Genomic DNA, 25,837 nt, shown 5'->3' on the forward strand with positions numbered 1-25,837 from the left:
CGAAAACATAAATATGTATATTTAATTTTTTTGTAAATTAAATTTTCTTGCGCTGTCATAGTGTCTACATTTTCTCCTTCAAAGTGCTTCTCCTTCCTCTGTACTGTAGTGTTTTTGAAAATTTTAAATTTTTTTTGGAACTAACTCCAAAAAAACAACAATTATTTTAGACCTCACTTTACATAAAATTTGTGAATACGATATTTTTACTGGCTTTCTAGGCTAACAGAAATTATTTCGAAAAAAATTAATTTTAAAAGTAAAACTTTTAATAAAATATTTTTTTGTATTATACATACATATATTCACATAAAAACGTATTTTCAACTTCTTCATATGCCTTAAATTCGATGTACAATGAAAATATGTTTTAAAAATTCAAAATATGGAGTTTAAAAAAATACGAATTGTAATACTATATTTTTTAATTAAAACCTCAAGAAATGTACATTTCGCATTTTTATGCAACTTTCATTCAATATTCTATGCTGTATTAGGCATTTCATTATTATTTTATCAGTAACTTAAAGCTGTTTCTTCAAAAAAAAATTTTTTTTTCCAAAAAACTGTTTCTTCAAAAAAGAATTTTTTTAAATAAACTGTTTCTTCAAAAAAAATTTTTTTTTTTCAAAAAACTGTTTTTTATAAAAATTTAAATTTTTTTTATTTTTTAAAGTAAGTTTACAAAAATTATATTCCTCCAATGCTATTTGTTTAGTACAAAACGCTCTAAAAACATATTTCCCAAACAAAAATCTCTAATTATAACTGTTAATTTCCCTATGCAATTCCAATAATCGCTTAACGGTTTTCTAGTGTGCGACCATATGTTATAGAGCGTGTTTGAGTGGGCAGACAGTTGTACATGACAATGAGGAACCAAGCTATATAACTGAATGGTTGTTGGTGTAGTTTGATTTGACGTTTACCTTATTTGTAACTGTAAAAAAGAGAGTAAAGAAATTGAAAAATGTTTATTAATCTTTTTTCTCAAATGACTCAAACTTTTAGTAGCGATATTTTTTTAAGTAATACTGAAAAAGCGTGATAGTTGTTTAATTATTGAAATAAAAAAAAAATGTTTTTAAAAAATATAGAAGCATAATTTGAATTTCAAAACTGTTCAAAGGAATGTAATATTCATTTTTTCAACTCAATATATTTGCAGATTTTCTCAGAAAATCATTAAATAATTAAAATAATATTTTTTAATAAAATTAATATTTTTTTTTTTTATTTAAATATTTTTAATTTTTTTGAAGTTTATTGATCAAACTTGTTAATTACTCCGTGATACTTTCTATACAGCGTTACAAATAATACATTAAAAAAATAATTGAATTAACATTTGTAATGAAATTTTTGTTCGATTTTGTAATCCCGTTAACCTTAATTAAAAAAATGTTTAAATTTCTAATCCCAAATACCGAATAAACAAAGAAATTGTTAATACCAAGTACCGTTTGAAAAAAACTTTAAACACAAACTGCCGGATAAAAAAAATTTAAACCCAAACTTATAATTAAAAATTTAAAAAAGTTATTGTTTACTACTTCGAAAATACTACGAAATTTTCAAATTTTAATCTTATCTGAATTTACTTGTTTACAATATTTTTTAATAAAAAAAATCTAAACGAAAAAATTTGCAACGCTGCTTAGCTATTTTCTTAAAGCTATATTTTCGAAAACAGTTGTAATTAATTTTCGAAAATAGTTGTAATAAATTTTCGAAAATATATTGACGCAAAAAGTTTTTACTTTTTAAGACATATTTTGTGGTCTATATTTAACTTTTATATACTTCCTCGTATAAATAAAAATGTTCCTCTTGTTTTTTTATTAATAGATATTTATTAACTAAAAAGTTTTTATTTTTACTTATAATCAAGACAAAAAAATTAGCATAAATTTTTCATTTCATTTACGTTATTTGTTGGTGTTCTTGTTGGTTCTCTTCATCATTTGTTCAACACTACACGTGCTTTGTAATACGGATTTTCTTTTTAGATCATTATTTTTTTTTTTATGTTTTCAGCATCGAAACATGACAAGTCAAGCAATTGAGGAGTTATAACAGTACAGTAATGAAATAAGTTCAAATACATCAAATACAAATACAAAAAAAAAACACAATATTTGAATTATATATATGCAAAGAAGAGACAACAAAGCACGAAATAATTAATTAAACAAACAACTTGTAATTATAATTTTAATTGGTAATCGTAATAATGGTAATGTATATGTGTAAATAATAATTATTATATATATACTTGTAATACATTTATGTATAATTGTATATAGTTTAATATATGCAAAATCTATGCCGAACACACACACGCCTAACGCTCTTTGTTTTTGTTTTGTTTTGTTTCGCTTTGTATGTATATATGTATTTATATATATATATATATATGTGTATGTAATGCAGTGTTTTCGCTTGTATTTCCCTGCTATAGCGTTTATACGCTCTAACTACAACTACATTTACATGGGAAATTTTGATTTCGCGTTTCAATTTTCGTTTTCGATTTGCAATTTTACTTGTGTTTGAGTGTGTGTTTGTATGTTTCAAATATTTGCAACGTTACGGATTGTGTTCTAGATTTTTTTGCTAGTTTTTTGTTTTTGTTGAATTTCGTTTCATTTTCACTTTTTAATAATGTAGTAGTAGTAGTGGTTGTTGTGGTGGTGTTGTATTTGTAGTTGTTGCCTACATTCCATAGCCGGGATAAGCCATGTTTGGCGCATAGCCAGGCGCCGCCGCATAATTTTGCGCATATTGTGGTGGTATGCCCATAGCCGGTCCAGCGGTTATCATCAGTTGTGGTTCCATTGTGATGATATTCTTGTGTTCGACGGTTTCGTCCTCCTTTTCGCGTTGCGCTTCGTTTTGTTCCAGTTTATCCACTTTGGTGGTGTATTCGCGTATTACCTGTAACAAGCATATACAAATTAAGATTTTGTTAAAAAAAAACAACAGTAATTTAGAAAAATCTTACTTGTATCAAATAGGGCATGGCGAAGTCCATGATATTGTGTTTCCATGCCAACTCCAGTATAACATCAGGCCGCAGCAAATCGTAACACTAAAAAAAATTAAAAAAAAAAAAATTTTTAAAAATTTACAAAAAAAATTATTTTTAATGACAAATTGTTTTAAAATATATCTTTACTACTACTAATTGTGCTTTCATTACTGTTTTAAATGGTTTTTTGCCACTTATTTTAACTTTTTCAAATTCTCTCGTTCTATTCTATATACTGTCTTTCGACCACTACACACTCACTTGGAATAGACAGGCAGCAAAACAGTCATGGGCATTGCGCTCCAGGAACCAACCCAGTAGCTCTTCTGCGATCTCCTGCTTGCCCGACTCAGCCGCATACTCCATTGCATCCTTGTAAAGTTTGTCCTTTTTGCACAATTCGACGCTCTGCTTCCAGCGGTTGTTGCCTAAAAAAGTATTAAAGTGAAAGTTTATACAATTCATAATATTTGTACAGTGTTTCTAGGTCTGTAATGATAGAAAACCACAACGTTTCGCATTTTCCCTTAAACCAAGCAACTTATTTTTAGCCAGTTTTCTACTTCCTCACTTACCTTTGTACAGATAGGCAGCAATGCGTCTAAATTCGGTCAATTCGTGCTTCTCCAGTTTTTGTGCCAATGCGATTGTGTCGAAGTTATCAAAACCATCAATGGAATTACGTAGACCCTGATAGTCCTCCTCGTCGATGAGTAGCCCGTTGAGCGCCTCGTTAATCGCCTTATTGTTGAGCGATTGTACTGAACGTAAATATGGTTTCACCAATTGCAAATGACCGGTCTTCGAGAAGAAGCTAACGGCACGTGTATGATCCATACGTGGTGCCAACACCAATAGCATATCGTTCAATAACAATGGTTTGTAATCCAAATAGAATTGTATAGCTTTGTAGTAGAGTTCGATGTTGGCCACTTTAGTAATGATGTCCTTGAAGTGACCCTCACGCCAAGCCTCCGTCGGATGTGCCATCATGGCAAGCACTGCATTATCGTACTCTTCATACTTGTCGTAGAGGAATACCAGTTCGGACCAAAGGTGTGCCGATTCGGCTGCGCGCAACACTTTTGGTATGTTGACACGCGACCAGAACAGCTCGAGATGCTCACGCATCTTAGACGGCTTAAATTTCGAATAGAGTATAGCCAGTTCAGTGAACATGCCCATATGTGCGCGTTCCAGTCCCAAAGCGGACTCCAACAACGCAATGAGCTCCTCAAAGTAGCCACGATCTTGATAGTAATTGATTAAATCTTCCAATTCATCGGCGTGCACGACGATGTGCAGACCGCACATTTGCGCTAGACGGAATTCCTCGGCATCGACACAAGCGAAGCACACCTCCTTCCAGGTGCGTGTCGAATTAGCTTTACGTGCCGAGTCTACGGCGCCCTGGAACTCCTTCAAATAGACCAATGTTATGGCGAGACGTGCAAAATTGCTCACGTTGTTGTACAACAATTTGGCCGCATCGTACATGCCATCGTTAAAGCAACGATCGCCGATCTTCTGTATATCGGCATGATTCGGACCCGAAATGAATTCCTCCAAATCAGCGAGACGTCCGGTACGCGCATAGGCATAGATCAGTTCGCTTTCAATATACGACTCGCGCGCCTTCTTGCGTGCCATCTGTAGATAACGCACCAGATCGTCCCAGGAGTCGGCCTTCGAGGCGACATCCACCACATCCATGTACGCGCTTGGATCGTCGGCTTTGATGTACGAGTCAATGGCCTCCTTAACGAGTCCTTGTTGCAATTGTGCTTTGGCGAGCTGTGACCAAACGGCCGGCTCGTTGCAGCGCTCGGCGAACTCATTAGCGCGCTCCAAATTATTCACCTGCTCGATAAGCACCTGTATAGCTGAGGTATTCACATCGAATTTCTTGAAGATGGCGAATGCCTCTTCGTACAATTGATTCGAAATAGCGATATTCGCAATATCGGGCGCATCGTAGTTGTCCAAACGATTGATATAGTCCATGACGCGTGTGCGATCGGCCTTGATAGCGGTCAAGATCAGCAAATTTTGCAAATTGCGATGGTCGGAGAACACAGACGAGTCAAGAATAATTTTTTCGAGCAATTCAATTAACTCATTGGGTAGATCAGCGGTCATGAAGGCCTTCACCGTCACAGAGATATCATCTGGGTCCTGTGTTTCAGACAACGCTGTCTGCACGACCTGATCAATCAATTGGCGCTTGTAGGGATTTGATTCGGACAACACTTCCACCCAGAGGGCGGGGTCGCGACGACGCACCAAATAACGCGCTTCGCTCTTGAACAGCGAATTCTCATTGCAAACAGCGATCAGCTCGCGATCACATTGACCACGTTCGTAGGCTACGCATGCTAAATGGGGATCGCGTTTCTCGCAATAACGTCCGACCACGCGACTATCGTAGTATTGGTTCTCCTTGAGGAAACGTTCCGGATTATTATTCGAATCGATATAGATCTTAGCCAATGCATTGTGCGTAGCGGGCTCAACACAACCGTCATGCACGCGCGACTCCAACCACGGCAATAGTAATTTCAAACGATTACGCTTCTCCACTTCAGCCACTAGCTCATCGGTCGAGAACTGGCCCTTTACGACAAGTATCAAATTTTTGATAATATCCTCAGAGCAATCAACGTCCAAGAGACCACCAACGACAACAGGCAAACGTGATGGATTCACTTTTTGCACGTAAATTTCAATATATTTCTGTAGATTGTTGCGGTACAGGTAGAGTACTAGATCGTGCACGAAGTCGAAACGATCACAAACAATAATAAGCGGCAACTGATCGGTCAGTTTGGCCTCCTTTAGGAAATTCTTAACGCGTTCCGCATTATAACAGTTTGATTCCCGACAAATGCGTTCCACTTCCTTGATTTGATTGGTTTTGCAAGCCGCCTGTATATACTTGAAATGCACCTCGGGATCCTGCGAGTAGTTAACGATCGAGCCGAGGAAGTAGAAGAGTCCCTCGTAAGATTTGAAACTCTCGAAGAGATCAATCAACGCTTTTGTGGTCAATTGCTCGTGATATTTGGTAGCGATTTGCACGCAGATCTGCAAGTTTTGGCGTATATTCGCCGTCAACATGGCTTTCAAGCACTCCAGCGAGTCCTCCACGGATAGCGTGCCAAAGTAGCCCACCAGCCAATCGGCATTCAGCAGATGCGTATGCACCACAGCGCGCTTGATGTCATACAAGTCGGTGTAGTGTTCCAATGCGCGTTGCAACAAGCCGGCCTTCTCGCATAGTTGTGCGATGTGCGCACGATCGTAATGCGTAAACATAGCATTGCCGAGTATAGCATCAGCTACTTGTGGCGCCGATACCAAATTCATTTCCAATAAACGCGTCTGCAAAGCACCCTCATTCGGGCGATTATGCTTGAGTGCGTCCAGCAGGAAGGCAGTACATTGCTGCACCATTGAATGCTCCATAAATATATCGACAATCTGATTGATATCGGCTAATGGTTCCTCCTCTTCGGCCACCAACATCGAAGCGAAACCGGCGCCCTGTTCCGGATTGGTGCGCATCACCGAACGCAAAAGGAATATATAATCGGGCGTATAGTTGACCTTTTTAGCGTATAATACGATCTTTTGGAATTGTCCTGTCTCGGCGAAACACTGTATAACCTTATTGGGCACATTGGCGCGCAAGTAAATTGATAGCGCTAATGTCAAATCGGATGTCTTCACCAAATCACCCAACTCCTCGCTGCACTCGAGTTTCTCCTCCTTCAACCACTTTTCACATAACTGTTTCTTGCCCTGCACCAAGACTGGGCGGCACAACTCCAGCGACTCGTACTTGTTCAGTTTGCCCTGATCAAGTAGTATGCCAAAGTATTGTAAGAGTGGTGGTGTCGTAGAGCCAGCAGGCGACTGCACCTGCTGAAAGCGTTGTATTGTTTGCGGTGTACGCAAGATACCCTTTGGTGCGAGCGCCGCCACCTTAGCCGCTTCGGCGTATTGACCTGCTGTAAAAAGTTTATTGAATTTACGCACAAAGAGATCCTCAGCGCCGGAGAGATTATTGCGCACGGCCATGCGTAAAGCCAAATCGGGATTCTGCAATACCGTATTGATGTACGGTATGATTTGCTCCTCATCGACGGTCACAGAGAGTACTTGCCCCTTGCGATTAACACCGATAATGCCGCCACTGGCCTCGTGCGGTGCCGTCACAAAGATCGTATCGGCCGAGATACGATTCATGTAGATGCACGTGGCCGTTTCCATGTCATATAGATGGATATAGCCATATTTGGTGATCAAATAAATGGTATCATATTTGGCTGAAACTTGCATGGCGACAGGGAAATCGCTTTGCGCCTCCGGTGGGAAGAACACATCCACCGACTTCTTGGGGAAAGGCTGATTGCCAGCCGGTGGTGCACCTACTTCGATAATATGCAATTTACCACCGCTTGCGGTACGCACAGCGAAGCAAAACAGTGTCGATGCCTCCTTGTTGCCCTCCAACTTGAAGCTGGCAAAAGAGGCAGCGTGACCTGCGTGACATAGCACGTAAAATTAAGTGCAAAAAAAAAAGAAAAATATTTAATTAATTTTTATAAATTGTAGACAATATTTACAATAATCGGCACTCACCTTCGATGGCCTGTGAGACCTTGCGCTCCACCGAGTACAACTGCATAGCACCGGCCACACGATTTGGCAATGCCGATATGCCCACCAACAACAACCATTGTTGCGTTGGATTGCAACGATAGTTGATAATTTGACAGCCATTCAACGATGAATGGCGATCAAACATTTTTTGCGGTGTGGAATCGCCTTCCATGGACCAATGATAGACAGAGGTTTCGGTGACCAAGGCCAGCGTGTTCAAAGAAATCCACTTCCAGAAGACAACATCCTCGGTCATGGTGTGCGCCTTCATTTTCGATTTCATTTCGATATTGAAGATTTGCAACGTCTTTTGAGCTGCAATTACAAATACATATAATCGTGTTTATATTTAAAAAAAAATGTGATCCTTACCTTTGAGCGCAATAACTTTGCTGGCTGGATTCATGATGGCCGAGTCGGCGGAGATTGGACGCCGGGTCGGGTTGCTGACATCGTTCATGTCGATAATGACCACTTGTGCGGTGTCATTGACCTTTTCACGCACGCAAATGAATTTGTCCGACTCCATGGTGAGAGTGCTGAACGAAATCGAATTGATATTGATGCCGACATTTGTGAGCTGTAAGGAAATAAATTAAAATTTAAAGGATATTATTAAGTGAATACATATGTATTTTGGTAAAAGTACATAAATGTCAAAATTTGTAAAATAGCCAAAAGATAATAAAAACGGACAACGCACGCTTCATTATGTAAGAGTAAAATAATAAAAAATCGTATAAAAAAAATAAATTAAAAAAAAAAATATGTATGAAAAATAAATAAAAATTAAACATTAAAAATAAAAAAACAACAAAAAATTAAAAAAAAAATATAACAAAACATTAAAAAAAAAATATAACAAAACATTAAAAAAAAAAATATAACACAAAATTATAAAAAAAGAATAATTAAAAATTATAAAATAAAAAAATTATAACAACACAATAATGAATAAAAAAATTATAAAAAATATATTAAAAAAAAATTATAAAAAATTTATAAAAAAAAATTATTAAAATTATATAAAAAAAAAATTATAAAAAATTTAAAAAAAAAAATAATAATAAATAAAATAAAAATTAAAAAAATTATTTAAAAAAAAATTTAAAAATAAAAATAATAAACCATTATAAATTATCAAAAAAAAAAAATAAATAATAAAAATAATAAAAAATTTAAAAAATTGTACAAAAAAAAAATAAAAACAAAAAAATAATAGTAATAATAACAATAATAAAAAAAAATATAATAATAATAATAAAAAACTTAAAAACGAAGGAATAAAAACAAAAAACGCACGCTTATTAAAAACAATAATAATAAATAAACAAATTATAAAAACAAATAAAAAATTTAAAAAAACAAAATGATAATAGTAATAAAAACAATATAAATTAAAATATATATAATAATAAAAAATTTACAAACAAAGGAATAAAAACAAAATATATAAAATACCAAAAAAAAATGTACATAAATGCCAAAACAAATAAATAAAGTAAAATAGCCAAAAGAAAATAAAAACGCATGCTTATTAAAAAAATAATAATAAATAAACAAATTATAAAAAAAAATAAAAAATTATAAAAAAAAATTTTTTAATTATAAAAAAAGCAATTTAAAAAAATTATAAAAACAAAATGATAATAGTAATAAAAATGAAAATATATATAATAATAAAAAATTTAAAAACAAAGGAATAAAATCCAAAAAAAAAAACAAAATAGATAAAAGGAAGTAAAACCGCGTCATCATTTTCATTTAGCGCCAACATTTTCTATTTTTATTAATTTTTTTCTGAAAAAAAATTCTGTCGAGTTCAAGGTTAACATTTGTTTACACCCAATACAAGCCCTTCTAGCTCCAATAGCGCCCGCAAGTCGGCATGTGCCTAAAGAAAATTGCGGCCAAATTTTACAATGCAAACAACAAAAACAGAAACAACAAGTACATAGTAGATTTAGAGACAAATCACATGAGCAAATATAAAATATATTATAGAATAAATACAAAATGCATTATGAGCCTAACTGCGTCAAAGTCATAAGAAAAATTAACAAGCTTTTTGAACTCTTTGTGACTAGAGCATAATCAGTGATAAGCGAAAGGCGTACACACATACTGCAGCACTTGAGTGGCGCACGAAACGCAATGTGAGTACGATTTATTTTGAAGTGCAATAAACTATTAGTAAAAAACAGCAAGAGCAACCAAAAAAACACTCAGTATATTTTTAAAATATGCAATTTGCTATTTTCTCAATAGAAATTCAATGGCATCAGCTAAATAAAGACCGCGAAGCCGGCCGACGGATGAGTGATCACGATTAGATGAAAAATGTTTTCAATTCTATGTTTTTGAAAGGGAAAAACTTCCGTCAGTTGACGGCGATAAGATGCGATGGCGCATCTGCAAATTCTCACACACACAGAACACAGAAAGAAAGAGAGAGCAGCTCTCAAAAATATTGCAAGCGATTCTAAACATCGAGACGTAATTGTTGATTTCTTCATCGGAAATGCTGCTGCGCATTTCTTTGTTTGATTTCGAAACGATTGCAAAGCAGAATGCGATAAAAAAAACCAAAATAACCCAATTTAACGCCATTGTGGCTATAATACACTACATACATTTGTACGTATAAGTATGCCGTTACAATAATAATCTTGAAGTATGGAATATCGTTTAATTTTGAAGTATACATTCAGGAGTTGATTATTTATGCAATACAATATATACGAGTTTTCAGTTAACCTCTTTTTCCTACACTTACACATTTCATTATATAAACGAACTATTAAAACTTATATAAAAAATAAAGCATACTTTTAGGCGCTAAAGCGTTATTATTGTCACCGTTTTCACAAATGTTATTCGAAAATTCACATTTTACATATATTATATTATACATCAGTAATTATAGCATACAATTAAGGCATAATTTTAGGCGTCCAGAAATGTCAGTTTATGTTAGTTGCAAGAAATTCCGTAACGTAAGAAAACCTAACACGATCACAAAGTATGCGCAAAATGTTTGCAAACTTTTAGGCGTATTTGCGCATATCTCAAGCGGAACAAATCAATTGAAGAGAGCGTGATTCAAAAATAATACTATTTAAGATACACTTTTTTTAATGGCAAATAAAATAATAAAATTTATATAAAAAAAAATAAATTCTTCAATATTCAGAGTCATAATATTACTAACATTATTATTATTTTGGTAAATAGCTACCCCATCTTTTGGAACAGTTTCATGTGTGACTTGAAAAATACATTTGTTATAAGGTATTTCAATAGAATTATCAATGCTAATAAATTTCTACTTATCTTGGCTGGCGATTTCAACATCAACTACGCTGATAAAATATCAGAGCTGAAAATGAATAATTATCCACAAGAATCAATATCCAAAAATATGGGACCACTATTGACGCGATATTTTCCAGATATTTAGAGAATATCAAATCTCAAACTTATGTTTCTTATTTCAGTTGCCATAAACCTATAGTTTCAATTATAAAAATTCCTGAATAACCTACTACACAACCTCTCATTTATTCAAATATCAAAAAATTGTTTTCTTATCGACCACCACGCTCAAAATGTGTAACTTGAATTAATATCAAATATTATAATTGCATAAGTTGATAAAAAAAAGCTTTACCGCAGCAGTCCCCGAGTGCCACACGTACTTTTTTTTAAACTTCTTATAATTGAAATTTACAAACTTCTAGGATTTAAAAAAAAAATGATCCATAAAACAGAACATTAGCTCTTGTTTGGTTTACCTATCACACGCTAGATTCGCAAATATGTATTCAATATTTACACGCTAATTATTAGAATCTACTAAGAAGCTTAGTGTGAACGTTGAATATGTTAAAAACGGATACGTTTTTGTGTGCTTGAACTCATTTGACTAAAGATTGCAAATTCCATGGGCCCAACTGAGCAAACGGTGTTAGGTGAATGTTTGTGGCTTTATATATATGCATATGTACATAAGTATATCTTATTAAAAAAAATACTATTTTTGAAAATAATTAAATTGCAATTTTTTTATGAAATTATTCAATCATTATAAGAGGAATTAGATATTAGGTGAAATAATAAATTTTATTTCAGAGTATATTAAATAATAATATATATGTATGTATGTATGTATATGAAAGATTTTGCTTTTTGTATCATGTAATCTGCTAATACACTCCACTTTTTTCCAAATTTTCGCTTATACTTTAGAGCATATGGAAGCACATAGCATTAGAAAACTCGCCTGTTGAATAAAGTAAGATCAACACATGCATTTATGTATGAGCCTATAAGGGGAGTTAACAAAAACAACAAGTGATTGGTAATAATGTAAATAATTGTGGAGCAGTAAAAGTTGACTATTGTTATTGTGCGGTGAAGCAGACGAATGAACACACATTGTAGATGTGTAGATGTGTACAAATAAAGCTATACATGCATACATACATACGAGTACATTAGTTATAATGAGGATAACGGCATAAAATGCATTTTCGTTATAGTTTAGTTCTGTTACTATAATATGAATGTACATATGTATAAACATATGTACGGTAATGCCACTGAGTAGCAGTGGGTCAAGTATTAATGTGATTGCATGTGGAATTTTTTACATAAATACATACATACATACGTATGGTAGCTACACGCTATAGTGGTCCGATTTCAGTGGTTCCGACAACTGAGCAGCTTCTTAAGGAATTTCAGAACGATACCTCAAAAACTGAGGGACTAGTTCGCGTACATACCGACAGACGGACATGATTCGTCACTCCGTTCATTTATATACATATGTATGTATGTACATATACTTACTTATACTTTAAGGGTCTCCGACGTTTACTTATTGGTGCTACAAAATTCGTGGCAAATTTAATATACCCTGTTAAGGGTATAAATATTTTTTTATTAAAAAGACAAATATTAAAATTTCATGAGTTTTACTTCGCGGGAAACGTGACCAACGCTCTGAAATGGGATTAATGAACTCGGGTATACGAAATCAGCATAGTGCATAAAGAAGCACGTAACAAATAAAATTTGTTGACAGTGGTACATAAACATATACAAACATATAACAGTATATACCAATTGTGTTCAGTTGTGGCCCACAGTTAATAATCTAATTATGAATTAATGAAGAGAATATGAAGAAACCTTAACCGCAACTAACGAAAATCATTGTTATGCCAAAAAAGGTTTCTCTGGCACCAATGGGTTAACAAAAATTAAGCTTGAGTCACAGTACGCATACCTGAATACAATACATACAAATGCACATACTCATATTACAGTGCCTGTGAATAAGCTAAATCACCGCCAGGTAGACTCAATGGAGTAATTGTAAATTTGTATATTTTTTCACTACAATACTAGACAAGTTGAAAATAAATTTTAATAAATCACAAATATCATAAGAAAGTGGAAAAGACGCAAAAGTATGAGTAAGCTCACTCAACCAGCGCGTTGTACTTAAATAAAGGCAACGAACCGGTTCAGAAGCTGAAGCCAAAACGAAAATTCAAAAGAAACACAGTAAGAAGTATGTAATAGTTAAAGAAGAACTATTGATGTAACTGAAATGAATAGCCAACAGCGTGAGATGAATTGGTGTCAGTGCTACATTGGACAAACGCATACCGACTATTGACGAAGGCAGAAAACAATTATGTAGAAAACATAAAATTAGTGATTAGATAATGAAGAATGAAAGAAAATATTAGCAAATGACGTTGAGTGAAATATTTAATGCTGCAAAATGTATAATACAAAATATTTCAAAAAAGTAATTCCTAGAAACGTATGATTTGATCTGACAATTTGAACCTGAACTATGAATTCCATTTCATTTTTTAGATAATGCATCTATTTTAATACACAGCCGAAAAAATAAAAAGAAAAAGTTGTAAAACCAGTAAGTAACAAAATAAATCAAGCATTTAGGCAAGAAACCTATATTTGCGTTAACCCCCAAACGCCAAGTGATGAGTCACATTTTTCGCTGTTTGAACACTAAAACATGCTGGCACATACACAAATACATAGACGTATACGGCGCATAAATATATTGAATGACAGTAGCGGCTATACTGAGCGCAGCAATGTGCCGGAATGCCGCAAGTGAACACACAAATAATGAGCGAACCGGCGGCCGGTTGCACCAGTCACCGATACACTCGGTAATACAATTTTTTTATACATATATTGTAAACTACAATGCGTTTCAATTTCAGTTTCATTTTTGATCAAAAAACCGTGCAAGTAAGATAACTAGTTTAAATTTATATTATTTTTCTGCTTTATATACCCATGTTTATATACATACATATGTACCAAGCAATTGTTGGAAATGTAGCGGTGATTTGATGTAGGATTTATGTGGGTGTATAAGGCAAACATGAAAAAACAGTCTTCTTATCACAACTCAATGAAAACGTACAATACATATATGTATGTATATATAAGAATAATCTCTGGAGCTTTTTATAGCACAGGAGGCCGATAATGAAACTGAATTTTTCTTGTGGGCGCTGAAGAGAACAGCGGAAAAGTGGGAGTTTTTTTTTAGTAACACTGAAGAATTAGATGATAATTTTGGTTCCTTAGTTGGGGGACCTAAACTATACATTTACCATAATTTTTAATGGTTATTATCCGATAAAACACTCAAACATATTTTTATACCAAATATGCTGTCCGAAAATTTTAAATAACCTACAAAAAATGTTTCAAAATCTTCAATGCTATGATTCTAACACTCACCTGTAAATGCTCCTGGAAGCGTATAGGCAAAACTTGCGTCATTTTATGCAGCTACAATATTGACACACTCCTTATCTTTAACTGCAACGTTGCTGCAATTATGATTGCGGTTATGATTTAGTGCTTCAGGATCGCACTGTGTTATCTTATAGTTGACACCTTTCGCACTATTTAAATTAATTTTAATTTCTTCAAATTCTTTTTTTTTCGTTCGATCGATTGCGTGCTTTTGCTATTAGTTGTTTTTCGTTTTGCCAGCGTTTATTTAGCACTTATTCACTTTATTTAATTATTAATCTCTTCTCAGTGAACCTTCTGCATTTAAAATTACAGCGAAAAGAGATAACATGAAAAAAAATTAAAGATTAAATGAATGGCATTCTAATATGTAATGCCAAGCTAATGAAATCACTGCAATTCAATAATTGCACTGCTTTGCGTAAAAACTTTACTTTTTAAAATTGACTTCAATGTTCAGATTCACTTCTCGGTGTTACAAAACACACATCCGTATATTACAAGACTTTTGACCTGTTCACTTTTGCTTTGCTTTGTCCACAAAAACACTGAAATTTTAAAGAAAATTATGTTATTATAAATTCAATAGATCTTCACAAGGTATATAAAGTGTAATGCTCTATAAAAAAAAAACTACGTGACCGCACGGAAAGTGGGTAGATAGAAAAATTACTCCGATTCACTTTGGAACGTCACCGCCTCACAAAGAAAGTAAATGTCAATGAGCAAATGCACAAAAAAAAAGTGATGCGTTCTACATACACCAATTTTTACTTTTAAAAATCATAAACTTACTATATTACATTAAAATTTTGATTACATTCGCAATATTTTATCATTCAAAATATAATAACTGGTAATGTGAAAAAATTATACAAAATTTAGCGGCATTGGTTTTAACTTTGCACTGGAACTCGTTTACTGCTCACCGATATCGTTGGTTTTTTTTCATTTGACAGCAATGAAAAATTAAGCAAAAGAAAGTGCACCACTGACAGCGAAAACGGCGAATTGAAAAGAAATAAAAAATAATAAATTGTGGTGAATTCAAAGTTAAATACTTTGGTAAGAATGACCTAATCGGAAATTTTCGAAATAATACGCGTTTTGAAGGGTACTACATGTTTGCTTCTAATTTTCCATATGCCAAATTAAAGAAAGACATGTTTTTCAGTATGCAAAACGTATGAAGGAAATTGAGAAAAAAACAACTAGGCTGTAAAATTCACCACAGCTATTTAGTACAAACGAATTAAATGTATGAAGTGATGCTGCATTTTACAGAAAGCAAATGTGTGACATACGTACGAACGCACAAAAACAACAACAACGCAGGTAATTACAATTAATCAACGCCTTTAGTTAACTACAGAATTCGTTTAAAACACCTAGAATGCTTTGTAAAATCCACGTATGCCACATAAACAAAAAATATGTATGCATGAATACGGCAATAAGTAATGCTTCATTGCTAGTCAACAACCGCCCACCGCCAACAAGCGCAACAAACGTAGCTACAACATGATATCCAATACCTTAACATATTAGTTAGAATGAGATGACAAGCTATGTATTTAACTTTTCCGAATGATAGTCATTTTTCATTGTAGTTATCTACAGTATCTCTGTTTCTACCATGTTTCTTCGTCGTTTACGTCGTCTACCCTTTCTCTAGCCAACTTGAAAAATTTCCACTTTTCCTTTTCGGTCACTTTATAATGTTACAACAAATTCATCTTTCTTTGCACAGAAACTTATTTTTCGGTATATTTCATATGCCACACAATTACCATTTATCGTTGAAGCTTTCTTTATTAATTATTTGGTTAAATTCGCATTTAAAATCCACTTAAATTGCACTTAAAACGAGTTTAACCATATTGATTTCTCCACCACCGAAAAGCGAAAATGACAAGAAAAATTCCTTCTGACAAATGAAACTCCTCAACTGATGTCAAAATCACTTAAGCAAATACGATTGCATTCGTTCCATGGTGAATTCACAACAAGAACTGTTCGATTTTCGATTGCAATAAAAAAAGAGGAATTTTAGATGGCCCTTTAATAAATAAAACTATATAAAAATTATAAAGCGAATAATGAACAAGTTAATTATAAGTTACAAAACTTTGTTTTATAATTTTAAATATTCCAGATAAGATATTGAAATCATAAAACAAGCGTAAGCTTTATATTTTTAGAAAATAAATTTAATATTGGTAAATTTCCCAAAATCAGAATAGACTAAAAAATGCTGCACAATTCATTTTTGTTCATATATATTATTTCCATATTAATTATTTATGCTATTTTTTATATTTTTAGGTACAGGTTTTCGCAGTGTAGGATTTTATGCATAGAAAAGTTGGCTGCTTTTAAATAATCGACAGGGCTGTAAATTTTAAGCGCAGTGACTTTGGCTGTAAAACTGAATGATTTATAAATATTGAATACGTCTCGAATAAAATTTTTTTTTTCGATACTATAGAACAAAAATTGTTTTACAACGTTAATAACGTGACGTGAACGAAGAGAATCTATAAAAATGTTCAATCAAGCATTTTCATCATAGCTGCTTATTTAAATCTATAGAGCCTTTAATAAAGTTAGCCCATTAAATACCACCCTGTGTAAGCAAGTGAACCCGCGCGTGCGGACAAACTCAAGTCTCACGGAGTCACAATAGCCAACAAACAAGGCATGTAAACAATTGTAATTGTGCAAAAAAAGAGCAAATAAAGTGTACAGTGGCGGAGGGACGCAAAAAATTCGTGAATAAAAATTTAAATGTATTTAGTGTGTGCCAAAGTGAAGAGCGTCGCATCGTCTTAGTGAATGTGAAAAATCAATAAATTAGTAAATGAAGTATATAGCATAGCTACAGTGAAAGTACTAAATTTAATTTTACTTAAGTTTAGTGTCCATTGAATAACTGTGTATGTATTCGCATGAGTTTTTATGTGCACATAATAATGGTAATAAAAAGCCGCGTTCTTTTATCGATGAATTAAGGTGAGTTTTAAAAATATGAAATAAGTGAAAATAGTTTTTAACATAATGTGATAGCCTCTAGCTTTTGCATAGTTACACCAAAAATAGTTCATACGCATTTCTATGGTATATGTATCTATTTTTGAGAAGCTATATAATTGTGTATAACTATAGTTATATTTTCTTATAATTTATATGAATTTATAATTTCTGCAAACATAAACATCAACTCTTTGTTGTATTTCATTTTAAAAGTTTTAACAGAATTATTCTACCTTGCGATTATTGCTTAAATTTTGTGCTTCGCTAGTTTAACTTGCTGCACACAGATTTACTTGCAATTATATACCTATACATATATGTAAATATATATGTCTGCATGCATATATAGACGCCTCCTGCCGTGCCTTGTACTTGGCTACGACTCTTTCGTTTGATTGTTTTTGATCTCCATGTGCAGCATGTACGGTGAATTTGTTCCTTTGCTAGTTTTCGCTGTATTCGTTGTATTTAGTTTTTATGTTTTTTCCATATAAACTCCTCTTTAATGGCGTTGTCTTGTGCTGTTGTTATATTTTTATTATGCACAGCTTGTTTTTAATTTTTTCCTGTCCCCTACCTTATTGGTGGTTATTACTGTTACTAGTTTTATTATATACTTTTCATATGCGAAGCGTGCCTGCGCTAAAGTGCAATGTTTTGGCATAAATTGAGTGATAATTTTTTTTGTATAAAAATCAAAAACAAAAAAAGGAAAAAAGCAAGTTTACAATATAATGCTGCGATTGACGAGTCACACTTGGTGATTTTTAATATGGATCATGCAGATTGTGACAAATAATCGTATGGAGGAAGTTATGTTTGATTAGCTATATCAATGAAAGATGTGTCAATTCTATGTTAATTCCACTTATACACTCAGAAAAGTTGGTGCCTATTGTAAAAAAAATCAAAACCCACCCTCCTATATTATTGCTAATTTTAGAAACGTCTGATTCTTTCGCTGCTGCATTTTGCTAGCAATGTGACATGATTTGGTAAAGTTAAGAAGCACTGGCTCCCCAGCAAGCGTTATTCAAGTTGTGTACGTACAGGCTTCCCTACAAAAAAAAAATTGCATACACATATAAATATGTACATATCTATATATACGAAAATATGTACGTACATATACATTAATTTATTCACTTATCCATTCGTCGCTGTTTTTTTTTGCAACATATTTCTTCTCCATCGTCTTCACATTGGTATTTAACAAAGTTTCCTTCCCCTCTGCATGACACAGCAAAAGTTAATGTTGCACTATGTATACATCGCTTTCCTGCACATCTCGCCGTCCTTTTGTCATTATTTTATGTAATGTGTTCTTTGATTTTATACTGCGAAGTTTGTAAATAGCTTGTCACGCACAATTCACTTATTGGCGTTTTTGTTTCTGTAAAAATAATAATAAGCCGCATTTGTAGGCCTGATATTAGTACATTGCATATTTTAAAATATGTTTTTTTTGATTTGTACTTATGTTCATCCCTCTATTTTTCTATATGTAGCGCGCTCATCGCAAAATTTTGTTTAAATCCTTGACAAGGTTACCAAGTTTGGCGTCGTGCATTAGGGTTGAATACAATGTGCTCGAATAAAAATGTGTAAGGTTTCTGATATAAAAATAAAACTTACAACCATAGTTTAATCTTGTAATTTTTATATGGATTATTAAGCTTATAAAATTATTTTTATTTTAAATTAAATACCTACTAAAAAAATGAAAAATTTATATACAAAATATTTAATAATACTTTACCAACTGAACCTAAAAAATAAATGTTGCTACATTTTACTCTAAATTTTGTACACCACTACCATTATATAAAAAACTATCTTAAATTTTACCATCATTAGTCTCACCTTATTAACGTAGTGGCAATCAAACGTTTTGTTTATTTATAAATTCTCTCTTTCTTGTGCTCAGTGCTGTCTTTTGGTTTTGCGCTCTCTGAGTTATCGTATTTGTTTATTTTTGTTGAAAATCCATTTCTTATTGCTTTTATTTTTGTTTCCTGTTTCGGTACATTTCATCCACTAGATACCTCATCCTTTCTTGCTCTTAGCCTAAATGTATGTTCGTATATGTATAGCTGTATGTATATATGTACGTGTGTATTTAAAATTCTGGTTTTGTTAACATTTATATGTGTGCACGTAAATTTTCACATACATATAAAAATATCTCGCGGTAACTTTAATATTGTAAATTTTGCGCCAACATTTTTTGTATATATGTATGTATGTTTATTTGGAAAGCTGTTATTTTAGTTAACAGCGATGTTGCCAAATTAAAACGTAAGGGGTGGGCGGATAATGAATCTAGTTATCTTTGTACATATTGAAGAATTTGTGTTCTGCTCTACTAGCTTTTTACCATCTTTCCAAAAAACGTTCATGTATTTAAAATTTGAGGTTAGATTTTTCGCAGAGGTTAATGTTAATAATATATGTATGAACTTAACACTAGAACTACGAACCGGTCAAAATTACCGGTTGCATCATTTATTTATATAATTTCCTATTTATTCCTTTTTAATGTTTTACGATAATGTCATGATTTTTATTAAATTTGTGTATAAAATAATATTATAGATTATTTTGTTCTTACGCTTCTAATTTTCAGAGAGAGAGAGGCCTATTTGAAATAGGAATATGGTAAACCTTCGTAGTTCTAGTGTTAATAACTTTCTACCAGCTCACAATTAGATACGATTTTGGTTAATCGATACAACAACTACAACAATAAGGTACACAAGACGGTCCGATTAATTAGGCAAATATATATGTATATATCCCTGACAAGGACTGTTTTTCAGCAGTGTTCTGTTGTAATAACAATATGGAGGTTTAATAATTTACAGTTTTTTATTTCACTATTTAAAAATTGTTATTGATTTCTGTAGCTTGCTTCGCATACGCATAAATACTTATATGCCATAGTATATAACTACATACGCAAAAATACATCATTATTGTTTTTATAGTTGCTGCCGCCACTGCGGATTTTAGCGTCTCCCTTTTGTGGTTGTTGCAAGTCTTTATATATTGTTCTTGTTTTTTTTTATAACTTCTCTCTCATTGCCTTTCACGAGCGCAAGATATGATACAAAAAAAATTATTTAAATTTTTTCTCAAGCAAATTTACTTGCTATCTCTTTCGTTTTTTGTGACGCTGACCTCTGCTGCACAAAATGCATATGCACAGCTACCAGATACATATTTATTGTATATATTTTTAAGTAGCTTGCTTGCCCGCTACTTTGTATAAAATTATTATTTTTCCTTGTACGCCATATTGTAGTTTTATTTATGTCTTCTCTACGCATGCAATGTTGTTTAACCACCATTAAACATTTTGCCATTCTACGCGCTCTCCTCCTTGGAATATTAAACATAATACATATGCGCGCGCTCTCACCACGCTATTATACGGCTTGCTTTTCAATTTGTTTTACTCGATCCTGCTGCATGTACACAATATTGTTTCTTGTCTTATTTTTTTTTTTATAAAATTGTATTTGTTAATGTTCCTTGGTGTCTCTCAGCTTGTCAGCAATGTCTCGGTTATGTTGCCACATGTGTGCCGCGCCTGTTCTATGCTTGGTAGCTGGTTAACAGGCAGGCGGTGGCGGTTTGTCTGCCTGCTCTCCTTTTTATTTTTCCTTAAAATATTATTTTATTTTTGTTGTTTCCGCTTTTTGCTGTTGAGAAATGCTAAAGTACAGTGTTCGAAATTTTGCGCTACACTTTAGTAATTGTAGTTGTTATTGTTGTTATAATTGCTGTTGCCATTCTGCTTTACATTCTCTGGTTAAACTTCTGCTTGTATGTAGTTGTTTGTTGCTGCTGCTACTTTTATTTTATTACTTTTTCGATTTCAGTATTTCTTTGTCATTTGGCCTTTTCTGTTAAATGCAAAAAAGGAATTCGCTACTCGCGCACAGATAAATTTGCTGCAGAAAATTTATGTCTTAAGAATGTGAAAAATAAGAAATTTTCTTTCAAAACGGTGTGTGTTGTATTGTTTTTAACAAAAATATATCTATTAAATATTTAATTCACAAATTTGGTTATGGTCTACTAACCTAAGTATTTATAGTTAAATATAGTGAATTTTCAGTTACACTAATTTTGGTTGCTTCTTTGTCCTTGGTTTGATTTAATGTACATATGTGTATGTGTGTATAGTAAGTAAAGTTAAAGCAACATTTGGCGGTTGTAGAAAAACGCTCATAATGAAATGAAAAAAAAAAAATTACTAAAATTTGCATTATAATAAATCAAAAATAATATAAATAAATAGATAATAATTATAACATAAATAATTTACTATTTAAATATATTATGCAGCAAAATACATAAAATTTAATAATAAAACATATGTACATATATCTGCTAAATGAACTGTATGAGGTTATTTTTATTTGAACTCAAGTAATTAAATTTCTAATAAAAATAGAAGCGGATAGCAGCATAAGAACACAAATTTCGAAAGGCGAATATTTGGTAAAAAAAAACAACTAAATCTTCACATACTTTTGGTATATAAAATATTTTTTTATTTATTAACTAAAAGTGCATGTTAATGATTTTAATTGATGAACGGGAATTATAAGTAAAATATTGCGCTTATAAAATCCAGATACCCATAAGAAATGAGTGACACAGCTGCTTGGAAGAACTGTGGACTTGAGCATTCCGATTAAGAATATCTCGTATCTGCAGTGGTGTGGTGATGTCAAAATTTCTGCAATTTTTCCATAGCAGGAATCTGACAGTACTACTAAAAGTGTATTAAACGCTAGTTTTAATGCAATTCTCAATCGTATATAAGTAGCTATGATACAACGCTATTAGAGTCTACCCGGCAGTTGTGAATTACCTGTTATGCAGTTGTTAGTAAATTTTAATAAAACTCCAAATACCGTGTATTTAATTATAACAATAAATATATTAGTAGTTCTGTTATAAATATCGTTTATGTTTTCTCTTTTTAGTATTGCGGCTCCTTCAAATAAACTATGAAGGGGTAACTCTCTGTCGTCGCTTAGAACTATTAGCGCTTCCCTAAGACTCCGTAAAGAGTTTAGACTTCCCTACAATCAAAAAACACGACAGTTCTAATTGAAAAGTGCTAGGACGAATATATATACATATACGACGAGTTTTAAGTGAAAACGTCAATTTCTCACGGCAACAGCATTATTTTACCTCGAGCTAACGAAAGCCTGTACCTGAATCTGAACGCCCGGTTTACCTACCAACGGCAACGCCACAATGAACGCGTCTCAGCGTCAGGAGTTTTGTGTGCGCTGGAACAGCCATTTGGGTAGTATCGGCGCCGCATTTCCTCAACTTTTAGCCGGTCAGCGTTTCGTTGACGTGACCTTGGCCTGTGAGGGGCATCAAGTGCATTGTCATCGCCTTGTTTTGGCGGCATGTTCATCGTATTTTGATAGCATTTTGGCTGAAAATCCTTGCAAACATCCAGTCATCATATTGCCCAGTGAAATCAAGTTGTGGGAGATCCAGGCGCTAGTCGACTTTATGTACAAAGGTGAGGTGAATGTCACACAAGCCGGTTTACCGCAACTACTGCGCTGTGCCGAACAGTTGCGCATACGCGGTCTCTATGGCTCTGATGCCGCATTGAATTTGAATCAATTGAAAGCGCTTACGAATAAAGCGGCTGCGGCTGCTGTTGCCGCAACGCAACAACAACATGCGGATGGCATTGAGACGGACACGGATACCGCTACCAATTCGACGACAACAACAACAGCGACAGCGGCAAGTGCATTGCAACAGTTGCATGCGGGTGGCGGCATGGCAGCGGCTATGATGGCGCAAGAGCTGCAACAGCAACAGCAGCAGCAACAACAAAAGTATCAGCAACAACAGACATTTATGATTAAGAAGGAGCCCATTCAACAGGATATGGAACATGAACAACAAATGGAACAGTTGCAGCAACAGCAATTGCTACAACATCAACAGCAAAGTAACGGCACTATCGCGCATAACGCCTTGCAGCAAAATCACCTACAACACCAGCAACAGCTCGTACATCAGCAACAGCTATTGGCACAACAACAACAACAGCAACAACAACGCGTGCCGCAAGCAACATTGGCACATGTGGCCAACGCCGCCGCAGCCATGGCCGCCGCTAGCGCAACGACAAATTCGAATGCCAACAGCGAGGATGACGATTCGGGCGATGATTCCAATTCCAATCAGGCCTATGAAGATCAGAATAAATATAGAATGCAGCAAAAAGTGGCTGCCAATAATATGAAAACGACACAAGCGGCCGCCGCTGCTGGCGCACATCTGGACTCCACCATAGAAGATGATCATAACTACGTGGCCGCGCATGATGAGGATAGTAGCTATTGCGCTAGCGCAGACACTGAACACGACAGCTCAGCCAATGCATCATTACTCAGCATGCTGGCGGCGCAAGCGAATAGCGGCGCTGCTAATACCGGTGAAATAGCCGGTTCGCTGAAACGTGTACGCCGCTCCGAGGCATCACTGGCACAAGCAGCAAAGTGCGTTTCAAAAGGACAAACCTTCCAAACGGTCAGCAACATGTTCAACATACCAGTATCAACAATACGCTTCTTCATGGCGCGCAAGGGTATATTGCCACGTCGTAAGCGCGGACGTGGCGCCTCATCAGCGGTGAATAGCGTGAGCGCCGCTAGTGGTGGCTTGATGACAGCCACGGCGGCAGCAACTATGGCACAAGCGTTATCGCAAATGAAGCGTGCCGAAAGTCCGAGTGGCTTTCCGGCGCATCAGTTGGTGAGCGGTGCCGGTGTTGGCGGCAAGGCACACATCTAATTCAAACACAGCAACGAAGACATGTTAAACTTGTAAAGTTTAGCAGTAAGCGTTCAAAAGCTCTCAACGGTTACGAGTGAGATTATACAACTACAACTACACGTACACTTAAGCGTCGTACGGTGAAAAAACACAGTAAAAATACTCTTAAGCTATTGATGTATGTATAAGAAAATATACCGCAAACGCCAATTTACTTAAGTAATTATATGGTATACATTAATATTGAATTATTTTTAAAATTTTATTATTCTTAAAGTTCAATTTTACGTAAATCATTCTTGTGTGTGCACACATAAGCAAGTTACGATGTACAAAGTATTATTTTAGTTTGCTACATTCATAAGTAGCGGCAGCTATATGCAATTTACATATATATTTTTCTAAACGTCAAATTGTCATACGCAGTTTAAATGTTCGTATTTGTTGTGCTGCGCGCAAAAGGTTTTATTTTTATGCACATCGCATTTATATTTAAGGTTTTTATATATTTTAAAATGTGTTAAAAGCAGCTGTATCATATTTTACGTGAAACTTTTGACAAACGACAAAACATTGCGCTTGTGTGCAAATTCGATTTTTAATTTTGTAATATTTACAATATTCAATTAATTTTTAATACACGAACATTTTCCATTTCAAACAAAATGCCAAGTATGCATTTGTTACAAAAAAACTATGCTTCAAAACAATTAATTTTTTAGTTGTGGTTTTTTTCACATTCAGTCATTGTGAATATGCTTTCGTGCTGTAAATATTTATATTTAGTAGTAAGTTCATAATTTTAATGCACAAAAGTAAAACGTTTGCATTTTTAATTTAGTACTACTTAAAGCTAGTTGACTATAGTATTAAGTTAATAGTTTTAAGCTTCAACTAAATTACTGTTGACGAAGCGTTCAGTGTGTTAGTGCTAAAAAAAACTTTTTTTTTACTTTTAATACAAATTTCTGCAATAACTCATTTATAAATAAATAAAAAAACAAATAGGAAAATTTTAAAATAATAAATATTTTATAATAACTAACTTTTTTTTTATATATTTTTTTTTTATTTATTACTGATTTTCGATTTTCTTTTTTTAATTTACAAAAAATTATTTGTGCAAATCCATTAGCTTCCACTAGCACATGTACGCTTCATAACGGTTAGCTATCATATGCTTCAGTTCCATGGGTTTCCTATATTAAGTATGTAAACTTATATTTACAAATACAAATGTGTATAACATTATATTTATATATAAAATAAAAGTAAAAAAATGTCTGCGCGATAATCTCTATACAAAGAACACAATGAGTGGTAGAGTAAGCACTAACATAAAAAACATGCAAAAAATTACATTGAAAAAAAATTAAACGAATCAATTAAGTTTAATCGAAAATTTGACGAAGCATGAATTCATACAACCTCAAAAAAATATCTTAAATTTTTGTT

At 33.5% G+C, this 25,837-nt stretch overlaps 2 protein-coding genes and 2 long non-coding RNA genes across 5 annotated transcripts; 2 read left to right on the top strand and 2 right to left on the bottom strand.

Annotated features, from left to right (window-relative positions):
* Window positions 1–1,830: 1,830 nt before the first annotated feature.
* Chc (clathrin heavy chain) lies at window positions 1,831–16,466 on the bottom strand. Its single transcript, XM_070109679.1, has 8 exons — window positions 16,306–16,466; window positions 14,498–15,063; window positions 8,069–8,276; window positions 7,676–8,011; window positions 3,607–7,575; window positions 3,293–3,459; window positions 3,005–3,091; window positions 1,831–2,937 (listed from the first exon to the last, which is right to left on the bottom strand). The coding sequence occupies exons 2-8, from the start codon at window positions 14,537–14,539 to the stop codon at window positions 2,716–2,718; spliced, it is 5,031 nt and encodes a 1,676-aa protein (XP_069965780.1). The 5' UTR covers window positions 14,540–15,063; window positions 16,306–16,466; the 3' UTR covers window positions 1,831–2,715.
* Window positions 9,424–10,400, top strand: LOC138857316 (uncharacterized). The gene is made up of 2 exons (XR_011396408.1): window positions 9,424–9,852; window positions 9,965–10,400. It is a non-coding gene; the product is annotated as an uncharacterized lncRNA (long non-coding RNA).
* Window positions 15,302–25,676, top strand: LOC106615083 (protein bric-a-brac 2). 2 transcript variants are annotated; one of them, XM_036376959.2, is made up of 4 exons: window positions 15,302–15,629; window positions 15,690–15,850; window positions 16,841–17,527; window positions 22,549–25,676. In XM_036376959.2, exon 4 carries the CDS (start codon window positions 22,829–22,831, stop codon window positions 24,398–24,400), a length of 1,572 nt encoding a protein of 523 aa, XP_036232852.1. In that variant the 5' UTR covers window positions 15,302–15,629; window positions 15,690–15,850; window positions 16,841–17,527; window positions 22,549–22,828; the 3' UTR covers window positions 24,401–25,676. The 2 variants fall into 2 exon arrangements, with proteins under 2 accessions (XP_036232852.1, XP_036232853.1); XM_036376960.2 differs by lacking the exons at window positions 15,302–15,629; window positions 15,690–15,850; window positions 16,841–17,527 and adding an exon at window positions 21,437–21,560.
* LOC118683666 (uncharacterized) lies at window positions 17,522–19,126 on the bottom strand. The gene is made up of 3 exons (XR_004979492.2): window positions 19,025–19,126; window positions 18,675–18,941; window positions 17,522–18,606 (listed from the first exon to the last, which is right to left on the bottom strand). It is a non-coding gene; the product is annotated as an uncharacterized lncRNA (long non-coding RNA).
* Window positions 25,677–25,837: the final 161 nt, after the last annotated feature.

Source organism: Bactrocera oleae, chromosome 5 (genome assembly GCF_042242935.1).
Source record: "Bactrocera oleae isolate idBacOlea1 chromosome 5, idBacOlea1, whole genome shotgun sequence".
Taxonomy (NCBI): domain Eukaryota; kingdom Metazoa; phylum Arthropoda; class Insecta; order Diptera; family Tephritidae; genus Bactrocera; species Bactrocera oleae.